At 40.5% G+C, this 12,811-nt stretch overlaps 1 protein-coding gene across 3 annotated transcripts in view; it reads left to right on the forward strand.

Annotated features, from left to right (window-relative positions):
• The window catches only part of AXDND1 (axonemal dynein light chain domain containing 1), an 82,957-nt gene that overhangs the window by 69,361 nt on the left and 785 nt on the right, over window positions 1–12,811 (forward strand). For all 3 annotated transcript variants that reach the window (XM_036833073.1, XM_036833064.1, XM_036833081.1), the window contains 4 exons: window positions 1,892–2,008; window positions 3,498–3,602; window positions 9,350–9,432; window positions 10,298–10,518. In XM_036833073.1, coding sequence (XP_036688968.1) covers window positions 1,892–2,008; window positions 3,498–3,602; window positions 9,350–9,432; window positions 10,298–10,518 — 526 coding nt within the window. The remainder of the gene's footprint in view (window positions 1–1,891; window positions 2,009–3,497; window positions 3,603–9,349; window positions 9,433–10,297; window positions 10,519–12,811) is intronic.

The raw sequence follows: 12,811 nt of genomic DNA on the forward strand, positions 1-12,811 counted from the left end.
CCCCAACCGTGAAGAGCCTTTTTTAAATATCTTCTGTTGAGTTTTAAATTTAATTGTTGAAGTTCTGTTTGGTTCCTTTTCAAGTCTGATTATTTTTGTAATCTTTCACAGTTTCGATCCCTTATTTCTTTAAAAGTGTAAATATAACTATGTAGTCTATCTGATAATTCTAACATATATCTGTATAAGAATATTAATTACAACATTATTTATAATTGCAAAATATCAGAAACAATATAAATATTGATCAATAGGGAATTGGTTTCATAAATTATGGTACATTCAAATAATAGGATTCTGTACAGATAGATGATTATGTAGTGAAATAAGAATCACCCATGATATGTTATTGAGAAAAGCAGATTAGGGAACATAACATATATTATTATTTCATTTGTATGAACATGTTTATATGTGTATAAAGCAGACTAGAAGAATAGTCAGCAAAGTGATAGAAGTTGTTACCTCTGAGGGTTCAGATTATTAATTTCTCTGTAGCTTTCAAATATTTTACATCAGTAGTGTGTTATCAGGAAAAAAAGGTATTTTCACTTTGGAAAAATATCCTAATATATTGTGAATATTTTTCTATACCATGTACATAATTTCTACAGCATAATTTTAAATTGCTATAAAATGTTGTATGGTTTATACCATAATTTTTAAGCGCATTTTCCTATTGTGGGCACTGAGCTTATATCTAGCTTTGTTTTATGAGCATCGCTGCAATAAACCTCTGTAGGACAGTCTTCAGTCAATATTTGTGCAGACTCCGTTGAGATATTCAACACTGTTTACTCCTTCTCTCTTCCCTTTTGGCTTTCCTGGTGGCCCTCTCACACTTCTGAGGCAACTTTTACCCTCTTTTGCAGGCTCCTCTTTCTTCCCTGACCCTTTATGTGACTAGGTTCCTGTCCTAAGTCCTCGTCCTCTAGTCATTTCACAAGTTCTCCTTTGGCGATATAATTTATTTTCTTGGCTTTAACTAAATGTAGATAACTGTTAAATCTTTACCTTTAGCCAAAATCCCTCCAATCTAAACTTCAGATCCACAAATTCAGCTATTTACTTATTTCCACTTGGCTAGCTTAGTGGTGCCTCAAACTCACACAGCCTAATCTGAATTCATCTATGTTCCCAAACCTGCTTATCCAATTTTGTTCACTATCTCTGTGAATGGCATTATCATCTATGCAGTGGCCTATGTAGTGGTATATAATGTATATACCAGGTGACATTCAAGATGCTTCCTTTCCCTAACCATCCTGTATCCATTCAATCAATTAATCACCCCGCCTTCCCTTCCTTCCTCCTCTTTAAATCTACTCTCCTGTTGCTAGAGTGGTTGTTTTAAAATGCAAAACAGGTCAATCGATTTATAGGTACCTCATTGCCTTCAGGATAAAATCCAATCTCTCTGGCATAATATTCTAGCCCTTCCTCTGTGATTGTGCCCCTGTCCATCTGCCTCTAAGTTTCTGTCCTCTTGAACTACTTTTGTTCTCAGAGCCAATCATGTGCAAATAACATTCTCTGCCTGGAACTCCCTTGTGCCATCTTTTTTCTCCTCATTCATCCTTCAAGAAGAAACTCAGACATTATGTCCTCCAGGAGACCTTCCTGATTAACCCTCTCTTTCACCCCTGCCCAATACCAGATGTGGATTAAGTGCTCCTACTCTGTGACTATATGTAGCCATAGCATTTTCTTGTCCACTGAATTGTAAGCTGCTTAAGGGCAGGGATTATTATTAACCTTTGTATCCTTATCACTAGCACAGTTCCCAGTTGCAAAATTAATGCTCATTAAATACTTTTGAATGGAAATATTGCTAGTATTCTAAAATATTTATATCCATTAAGCTATAATATAATATTGTTTTGTCTCATAGGACACTGTAAAAGAATTAACTACGCCTGAAGCAGACAAGCTTCTTAAAGAGGATGAAGAAGGAAATATGGAGGATAAGAAACTTGAGGAGAAAAAGGAAGAAGAGAAAGCAGAAGAGGTAAGATTAGTATTTTTTTCCTTTTCCTTTATATTTTTAAAGGATGAATATATAATGAATATATATATATATACACCATTGAAAATAGAAATAGATCATCTGGAGTGAACTCTTCAACTTCTTTCCTTTCCTCATATAGGTTTAATCATACCTGCAGATACACTTATCTCTTTATTTTCCAAGGATAGTGTGTTCCTCTTCCTTTCTAAATTCAGCCATTTCTCACTAGCCTCATTCACCTATACTACTGTTAACTACACAGTCTACCTCTCACCCTGATGCTGTTTCTTTATCCCTTCATTGCCATATTTTTCAAATAGTTGTTTAAACTCCTTGTCTCCACTTCTTCAGCTCCCATTCTGAGCTGCCTTTTCTCACTCCCCCCAGGCCATCCACACCTCTCTGCTCCTTATCCTGTCTCCACCCCTGCTGTGGCATTAGTAGTAAAAACAACCCTTCTTGGGGCATCTGTAATAATAATAGTAATGAAAATACAATGGTAACTACCGATAATTGTGTGCCTACCATGACCTATATGCTTTGCACATGTTAACTCTTATCTATACAACACAACCTCAAGGTAAATATTATTGCCCCCATTTTACAGATAAGAAAACTGAAGCTCAGAAAGGTTGACTGACTTACTGAAAATCATATAGCTATAAATGGCAGAACCAGCATTCAAACCTAGTTTAGTCTGGCATAAGAGCCCTCGCTAATTCCTGGGTGGACTACTATTGTCTTTAGCTTTCAGAACTCATGATCACTCTCCATTTTGTCTTAACTTACTTCCCTGGGGTGTTTCTTTTGTGAATAGTTTAAATGTTGGCATGACCCCAGGCTGTGACATAGATCCTCTACGCACTCTACATGCAGTACAACAGAACAAAAATATTATATAACACCAAAGCCTCTTTTCACCAGCATTTTCTGTTTTACTTCTGGTACAGTGCTTGGCATATAAAAGGCAAAATAAATGGAAAATATTATTTTTTGGCCACTAAATCTGTCATACCTTTTAAATCCCCTCCTTCCCTTCTTCTGTGGCCTTAGTTCAGGCCCTTTTTTCTCTATTTTACAAACTCCTCTTCAGCTTTCAAATATCATTTTCTCTGTAAAAAAATCCCTGAGTGTCTAGACAGAATGCAGGGCCCTTTTCTGGGTGCACATAGCTCTTGGTACGCACCTCTATGCTAAAAGTAATCATGTAGACCATAATTATTTTATCGCTTATCTCTCCCACTGTTCTGTGAGTTCCTGAGGTCCGGAAGAAATCCTCTTTGTTTTTCTCACAATTATCTCCCCTTGTCCCCACTTCCCCATCCCCACTAATTTCTCCCACAGTGTTTCCTGTAAGTCTTCAAAAATGCTTGTTGAATGATTAAAGCAAATGGAAAACTAAAGCTTCAGACATGGTGCCAGACAGCTTGCCATGCCACTGTGTCACACACCAGCTCACTAACACGTCCGTGGTATTTCCGTGCCCTAGAAACCTTCAACATCTACAGAGAAGGAAAAACTCATTCGAGTCATTGGAGTAGACGAAAATGTCCATTCCCAACCTCTGTTTGGAACAGATGCATCGTCTTCTTGGGTATGTAGCTGAAACTCAACTAGGAAATTCAAAACTAGAGGGAAAAAAACTAGGAAATTTAACATTTGTAAAAATGATATGGATCTAACATAACTTTTAGCTTTTCCAAGAGAACTCCTAAGTAACATATTTTCCAGATATTTTTTTCTCCCAGCATCATCATCCTTGGAAAAACTCGTTTGTTCACCTTAGCTTTATAAAAACTTTTCATTCTCTTCTTTAAACCTCATTTTATTTTACTTAATTTTTTAAATTAATTAATTATTTATTTTATTTTTGGCTGTGTTGGGTCTTCGTTGCTGCTCGCAGACTTTCTCTAGTTGCGGTGAGCAGGGCCTACTCTTCCCTTGCGGTGCGTGGGCTTCTCATTGCGGTGGCTTCTCTTGTTGCAGAGCACAGGCTCTAAGCGCACGGGCTTCAGTAGTTGTGGCTCGTGGGCTCTAGAGCGCAGGCTCAGTAGCTGTGACGCTCGGGCTTAGTTGCTCCGCGGCATGTGGGATCTTCTCACAGGGCTCGAACCCGTGTCCCCTGCATTGGCAGGCGGATTCTTAACCACTGTGCCACCAGGGAAGTCCTAAACCTCATTTTAAAATCAGCATTTCATCCCTTTCCTTAACTTAACAATGTCTTGGTCAACATTTGACCAAGTTTTAAATATATTCATTCAGCAGACTCTATTGATAACTGTGATAAGAACATACCACAAGAATTATTGGGGGGCTTCCCTGGTGGCACAGTGGTTAGGAGTCTGCCTGCCAATGCAGGGGACACGGGTTCGAGCCCTGGTCCGGGAGGATCCCACATGCCGCGGAACAGCTGGGCCTGTGTGCCACAACTACTGAGCCTGCGCTCTAGAGCCTGCGAGCCACAACTACTGAAGCCCATGCGCCTAGAGCCCGTGCTCTGCAACAGGGGAGGCCACCGCAGTGAGAGGCCCGCGCACCGCAACAGAGAGTGGCCCCCACTGACCGCAACTAGAGAAAGCCCATGCACAGCAACAAAGACCCAACGCAGCCAAAAATAAATAAATTAAATAAATTAAATAAATTAAAAAAAAAAAAAGAATTATTGGGAAATTGGAAACCTTTAGACAGTAGCTATGGAAACTCAGTAGGAAAGCAGATTTTAAATTCCTTCACAAATGTTCTGAGACCATTCACACTTAAGTCAGCTCTAGATTGGTATCTCTCTGTACAGGATGCCATGACTTTAGGAGTCTCTGAGTGGGCTTCATCCCACTAATCCCCTGAAATGGTATGCACCATTTTGTATGTGTTTTCATACTGTGCATTTTCTTGGGGAAGCAGGGTATGTGCCGGAAATCCATAGACATCATCAAATTTCTAAACCCCAAAGTTAAGAACCATTTCATTGCTAGGAGTCTGGCGCATCTGAATAGGCACTGGTGCATGTAGGGGTGAGGAGCTGTGGTGAGGGTCCTGGTGGATGGCAGCTAGATCACTAAAGTGGCAGCGTGGTCCAAAGTAGAGGCAGATTGCAAGGATGTGTGTCCAGGGAGGTTGTAGGAAATAGGCTCCAACTCTGGGAGGAAGAACTGGGAGATACCATGTGGAGAGTCAGGCAGGAGCTGGCAAAATTGGAGTTAGAGTGGTACATGGGGATTGGGGAAGGCTGCGATCACATTCTCCCAAAGTAATGCCTTTTCAACAAGTTTCTAAAATTATATGTTAATATGTCAGTCGTTAAGACTGTGAGGCAAAGATGTAAGGGTAAGCAATGCAAATGCAATGTCATGAGACATATTTAAAAAAGGCAGGTAAAGGGTAGCACTATACTATTTGAGAACCCCCAGCAGTCCCACGCAAAGCCCTCCTGCCCCAGATTTGCTCCCCTGAGGTGAAAACCCTGCTATGCTATCCTGGCAAGGCATCAGGGTCAGGTCCAGAGTGAGTCAGGAAGCTGACGGGAAAATAGGAACCTGTAGCCTGGGGCAAAACGGAGGGTGTGGTGCTTGTCTTTGGTGGTGCGGGGCTCCTGCTCCAGGATGCCAGAATTCCATCTGGTACAGTGTGGTGCTATGTGGCTAGCTCACCTGAGGACGATGGGGCCCAGAAAGTCTATCTCTAGGCTTTGAAAAGTTGCTAATGTTCTACTATAGATCACTGAAGACCAAACTGTCCAGGTTCTCATTGACCATAAGGCCTGGGGAGTAGACTAAGATGCCATCCAGATGTACTTGCAAATCCCTGGAGGTAAAGAAGAATCACATTCATCTTATGGGATGGTGGCTGGACCACTGGACAGGTAGAAAGGGATCACGAGGTACTCAAACAGAGGGGCCCTAACTGTGCTAGGCAAGTGAAGACAAGGTTGATCTTTGGAGATGTTGGTACCCAGAGAATGAAGAGTCCTTGACCTGGCTTGTGAGGTCATAGATTCGGGGCAGGAAGTGGAGCTGGGGAAAGTGCTGTCTTGATTTGGACTGCAGTGCAGGCTCTATGGGGCAGGAAGGGCCTTGGCTCTGTGCTCCTTCCATTCACAAAGACACTGGGGCTCCCTGAGGGCAGTTTAAAGTTTCAGAAGTTTCACTGTAAAATTTTCTTTTGCTTTTGTTTGCTTGTTTGTTTTTCCTTTATTTAAAAAAAATTATTTATTTATTTTTTGACAGACACTTAGGCTCTGGCCCTAAGAACTTATATAAGCAACCATTTAGCAAGGATACAGATCCAAGGCACCAGTCCTATTGGGCAGTGGCACTCTCTCTTTCTGGTCTGAAAACACAACTCCCAAGAGGCAGTACGTTTGATTGACACTGGGGAAGGAAAGAGAAAAGGAAGGTAGGGATAGGGAAGCAGAAACCTTGTGGTTTGCAGGTATAACTTGTCTTGTCTCTGGGAGCTGAGTTATAGAGCAGGAGAGTGCCAAGAGATAGCTGGGTTCTGGGTTTCCAGTGAGAAGTAGCTCCAGACCACTGGGAGGCTAGGGACCTGAGCACGGAGAATTCTCCTCCTTCAAATGACTCCAGCACAGGATTTTCTGGGGGTTGAGATATGAGTGATAACAGGAGTAGTGGTGGTAAGTCACCACCAGCTTGGACAGGCTAATTGCTTGGCCTGCTAAACCAGGGCCTCATTCATATCGTTACCTGATGCCCTAGTGTCCACCATAACTAGGAGGAGAAGGGGTGAACTATCAATTATTCAAAACTCTCCTCAATTAGCTGGAAATTAGGACTTTGTGGGAATTCCTGAAGACCATACTCAAAGCAGGAACCATGTACAAAGCTTGGCCTGCTGTGCCTGTTTCAGGCAGTACCCAACTTGGCACTTGCCTGATTCACTGGTGAATCAAGTGACCCCAGTAAGCAGCATTGACTCTGCCTCTGCTCATCCTGGGGAAAGGCCGCTCTGCCTTCAGGTGCAGCCCAGTTTAATCAGGTCTGAGATCCTGTTGCAGGGCACCCCTTGTGGCCCTCTCTGAACTGGACTCATGCCAAAGTTGTCCCTGGAGGAGAAGCAGCCTGAGCTCTAACATTGCAACCGAATGGTGGAGATATGGGATGACTAAATTCAGCAGGTTCTCCCTGAGGCTACCCAAAGTGCTCAGAGCTACAGTGGACCCTAAGCACTGCCGCCTGGCTGCATGAGTTGGGTTGCCTACAGCTCAGCTACTTTAACAAGCAAGATGTTAGAAACCATCTCTTTTAGGCCTATCTTCAAACCATAGGTCCTGGCTGTCTGTAAAGAGTTGTAAGTATGAGGAAAATGGGAGATTTTGCTGGATCACCTATGAACTCCTTTGAAAGGTAGAGTAGGGGCCAGACTTGGGGGGTCAGCAGTATTTTTTCACCAAGCTGAAGGAGGCCCTTAGAAGCCTGTGTTTTCCTCCCACAATACCATGTACCCCAGGCATAGGTATTAAGAGCAGTAACTAAGTTACCCATCTTATAACAGCAACAGGGAAGAGTCCTTGGAATTGGTTCCAGAAAATATGTCCAAAGGTGACAGGGGCACTGTGGCTGGCTAGGAGTTCAGTACTGAGTGTTGGATTCCAAGGAACTGGGTCTAGAGCCAGATCCTCCCTGAGATAGTCTCAAGCCAGAGATATTAGTCCAATCTAAAGTCCATTAGTAGAGTCAAACCTCAGGAAGACCAAGCCAAAAAAGCCAAAGGCGTAATTGGAGTCAGAGAGAGAGACTAGCTCAAAGCTACAGCAGGTTGGCACGAACAAGAAAGGTCTAATGCGATTGCTTCCAAGAGCCGTGCGGCCCACGTTTGTCTCTATTATACAGCTGGTAAAAGAGCATAAAAGCCAGAGGAAGCTTCAAAATATGAGAAGAGGGCCCAAGGCAGTATCTGTGATAAGCCTTGAGACATCTGTGTCAGTACATGGGTGATGCAGGGAAGGTTGTCACCTGGCGTACATAGGGGAGGCCATAATTCTAGAAGCCCAACGTCCAGCATTTTGGACCATGGGAATTTCCTGCTGAAGGGTTTGAAATGGACCACAAAATATTAATCTATACTTGCTGCTGTTAAAACAGAGGGATGTTTTCCTCGCATATTGTAACTAAATATCTGTCTGTTGAATTAATAGAGTCGGAAGGCTCAAATGTACACGGCAGAGTACAGTCCTGGTTTACTTTGGTTTCCACCTACAATTAAAACTGTTTCATGCAGCTATATAAATCATGTGTGGAATTGCATTTCCAGATGCCTCTGCTCTGAAAGCCTTTCTTTTGGATTCAAAGAACAAATAAGTTAGTAGCATGTGTTGTATAGGCACAGCCACATCACAGGTTGCTGGTCCAGGCTGGACAAAGACAGCATTTACTTCCCAAACAAACTGCCCAAAGGGGAAACAAAACAAAAAGAGGAAAATGTGTGACTGGGAAAATAAGAAGAGAGTAAAAGAGCTAGAGTAAAAGTGACAATGTTTGATACAGTTTCTTTTCGCTGGTTTGCTTTTAGAAAAAGCGAGCATAGTGCAATGGAATGTGTGTTTGAGGATGGAGAGGCCTAGATGAGGGTTTTGCTTTAACCCGCTAGATCACTGTGTGATTATGGCAGGCTGCCTATCCTCTTAGATCTCCCTTTCCATCTGTAAGGTGGGGTTTAACTTTTACTTGCCTCTGTTTGGGAAACATGAACAAATGAGATTTTTAAAAGTACACAGTTCTAGGAAAATGTCTCATAATATTCATTTTAAAATATGCTTATAGTTTTTGTCTTCTAAATTTTCTCTTTTATCTTCCTCTTATTTTGTTTTCTGGAATATAGAGTCAAAATAAGTAAAAGAGGTTTTGTTTTGTTTTTTTCATATTTTCTCTGCCTTGATATTTATGAAGTTCCCTAAGGAACTGAAAGACCTTATTGAATTTTGCAATTTGCAATTTGTTATGTGCTTAATGACGTAAATTATTAATAAGATAAATACAGTTAATTTCCTTGATCTTTAACTTAATTAAAGAAACATGTTTACCCTTCTCTTTATTTTTTAAACCTTTTCTTCTTTCCCTGCTTCTTTTTGTTGATATTGTTCCCCCTGCTTCTTCTTTACAACTCTAATCAAATTTATGTCCACCAGAGTGTGAATAATTTGCAAGCTGGTATTGTATTTGGCCACAGGAAATCCCTATTCTTCTTTGGTATTAAGAGTGTGCTTAATCATCTGCTATATAAACATGAATAGTAGAAAAAGAAGGCTTGGTCCAGAACATACTGAAGAAAGAGGCTATTTATCTTTGGGACTCTCAGTTCATTCATAGTACATACTTTCTTTGTCAGAGAGAATCAGCTAATGAAGGTACATTGGCCCCAAAGTATCTTGAAGTAATGGCTATAATTGAACGCATGCAGGAGAAGTTAATGTAAGTATGAGACACCACAATGGTAAGAAGACAAAGATTGCTGACCAGGAGGTTAGCTGAGAAATGCACGTTTCTTGGCTTACATTTGGTTCTCCTGCTTCCTTTTTCCTTACAAGTGGGATGGGTATCTTCAAATCTTCTGCTAGAGGCAGTGAACTACACTGCTCCAGGAGGAACATCTGTCCTCAGCCACAGTGAAGATGGAGGAAGTCAAGTGTGTATGTGTATATCTGGGGTGGGAGTAGAGTGTTAGGAGGGATCCAACTCAGTATGTTTCTAAGAGATGAACTTGAGAAATAAATGGAACTGGGAGAAGCTATTGTGTGCAGGAAAGAAGGTTACATAACCCAAATAGTAGGAATGACAACAGAGTTAAATAGCCAAGAATGCTATGAGAAGAGAATATAGACATATAACATGTGCCCTAGTAATTAAGAAACACACTTCAAACCGGTTTTCTTGATCGTAAGATCTGGTTTTAAAGGTGCTGGAAAAGAAGGGACACTATTTTATTTGTTTGTTGGATCGCATCAATAAAGAGAAGCCAAGATTAACCACTGAAAAGGGGTTCCTTGGCTATTGATGGAGAATTCCAAATACCCAAAAGTCAGATTTCACTGAGAAATGATAAATATATTATATTCTTAAATCACACCATGACTGCACTCTGACATTACCATCCAGAGTAGCTCCTAGGCCCCCAATTCTTGGCTAAACATTGATGCTGCTGCTTCCCTTATTTGTACTGTTCAGATATGTTCTTCTAATCCCACTGCCTTTTTTGGATAATGAGTTTCTAGATATGAAAGACACTTTTCCAAACCTTTCCATTTTATTGTGTTTCTCTGGATTTTGTCCACATCAGAGAGGTTGAAAGCAGAGCCAGACAAGCAGAGGAGAAGTTTGATGATGCGAATGAAAAACTTCATTATACCCTTATAAGAAATAAAGAACTGGAGAAAGAACTAGAGGAAATACTGATGAAGTATAAAGAGAAGGAATCTGAAGGAGAAGAAGAAGAAAATGAAGGAGAAAGAGAAGAAGAAATCAGGCCAATAGAAAGAGCCTCAAAATCTCCAAAGAAAGGTGAGGATTGCTTTCTCATTTTGCTTTATTTAGGTTGTATTTACGAGCAAAAATTTGATTGGGTCATAAATATTTTAGAAGAGTATCAGTATCTTTAGTGGTGATCTACTAGTTCGTACTTCTCCGAGGAATGCGCACACATATAATTATATAATTATCTTGTTCAGACAAGTCACAAGAAGGAACACCAAATGACTACAATGGTAACTAATAAACTAACATGAGATACAATTTTTACTTATAAAACTGGCAAAGCTTTTTAAAAGCAAAGAATACAATGCTGGCCAGAGGGGGCAAAGTAATTAGTTTTACAAATAATACTTGTGGGTGGACAGACAGATATAGCTCTTTCAGAAAATAATTTGAGTGTATGTATCAATATGCCTTAAAAATACACATATACTTTGACTTAATAATTTCACTCTTGAGAATCTAGTCTAAGGAAATAATCCTAAATACAGAAACAAAAATTAATGCACAAAGATGTTCAGTGTATCATTGTATCTAAGAAGAAAAAATGAAAACAACCTACCTTTCCAATCATGGAAGAAAGATTAAATAAATTATGCTACGTTAAAATACCTGAATATTATACAACCATTAAAATGGTATTTACAAGGAATTTGTAATGACATGAGAAATTCTTATGTTAAGATATCAAATGCAGGAAACAGGATATGACACAGTATTTTAAAGCTAGAAAAAAGACCAGAACAAAATATGCCCAAACATTGATATACATTGTCTCTGGTTGATGGAGGTTTACGGGGAATTTTGTCTTTAGTTTTTAGTACTTAGTGGATTGTTTATGATGAAAATAATCTTCTTTATTCTATAGGAAAAGGAATTTAACTCTTCATTTTCTTATCTGTAATTAATCTATAATCTGCCCTCAAACAGTTCTTAATATCCTCAATACTGGAGGCTATTTTTTGATTTTTGCTTTCATCTTCAACCTGCGTCAGGTTCCTAGGACAAGTCCTGGTGCCAGGGATAGTACTGGGCAGATATCTACTTTCTGTTTTCTCTGTCACCCCTGTCTCTACCTATGCCCCGCCCCCAGCAAAAGCAGTAAGTTAGCCAATCCCTCACAGTCTCTGGCCCAGCTATGGTACATCATATCAGTGTTGGAGGAGGAGTGTGAGCCCATTTTCTCCCCTTCTGTTAACTCTGAACTGGTAAAATGTTAATCACTACAGGTGTGAAAATCCTTTAGCTTTAGGTCTGAATATATGTGAAGGAGTTTTCATGAATTAAAAAAAAATTGTATCTTCTCCTATTGTGGTGTAATTTTATCCTGATAATCTGGAAACTAGACTTCTTCCAGATTACAGAAAAGTAAATACTGTATGCAAACCACACAAAAAGTCTATGTGTTAAACTGGAGCGGTTACCTTAACATGGAATGAGTGACTTTAGTTTTGTCCATTTCCATAAAAGTCTTGGGGATTAGTTTAAATCCAGAATTAAAAGGTTTTAATAATTTTAGGTAGAGGATAATGATATACAGTTAGGCCCCAACCTGCAAACAATAACCTACACAAGGTTAGGTTATTGCCACTCTTCCCCCTCCTCCACACCCTCATCAAAGTCATTGCCAGGGGCTTAAAAGTAGAGGATGAGAAACCTTGCAAATCTTAGGGGAACTGGCGGCTAAGCAAGGCAGTCCCCATGCCATGTGGTGACCTGAACATTTCTCTGAAAAACCCACAAGTTAGACATTTCTAGAATTAGCAGGCAGCTCCTTTAAAAAATGCAGACACCCCTGGAGCAATCTGACATGCATATAGCATATACTGAGTCATATTTATATGAGTTAGTGCAGGGAGATCACTTCTCTCTTGATGGTTGTGCAGTGAAGGAATGGAAAATCATATGGCAAAGGTAGGAGCCTTGTGAATGCTGAGTAAAGAGAAGATTTGGATAGAGTAGGAAGACATTTATTTTTGTTTTATGTCATTTTTAACAATTAGCAAATCACTGTGTTCTGAGTTATTAATGAAGAAAGGAATCGAGAGGGGAGTTTACAAAGATGAATATGGCTTAGTCTCTGATCAAAGTGAGGCTTATGATTAGGAATGGGGACAAGACAGGGTGTGAACAAGGTGACCGTCAAATGTGGGATGAAGGTGGCAGCAGCCAGTTGGAAGGATTCCAGTTGAGAACCTTGGTGTCATGGAGCAGCCAGGGAGAGAGGCTTGACAGCAGAAGTCCTCCTGCGCCCATCCCAAGGGTGGGCATTGTGTAGGGTCTGTGCACGGGAGACTGGAGGGAGGGACCAGGAGATAGAAAA

The sequence above is a fragment of the Balaenoptera musculus genome, chromosome 1 (genome assembly GCF_009873245.2).
Source record: "Balaenoptera musculus isolate JJ_BM4_2016_0621 chromosome 1, mBalMus1.pri.v3, whole genome shotgun sequence".
NCBI classification, from domain to species: domain Eukaryota; kingdom Metazoa; phylum Chordata; class Mammalia; order Artiodactyla; family Balaenopteridae; genus Balaenoptera; species Balaenoptera musculus.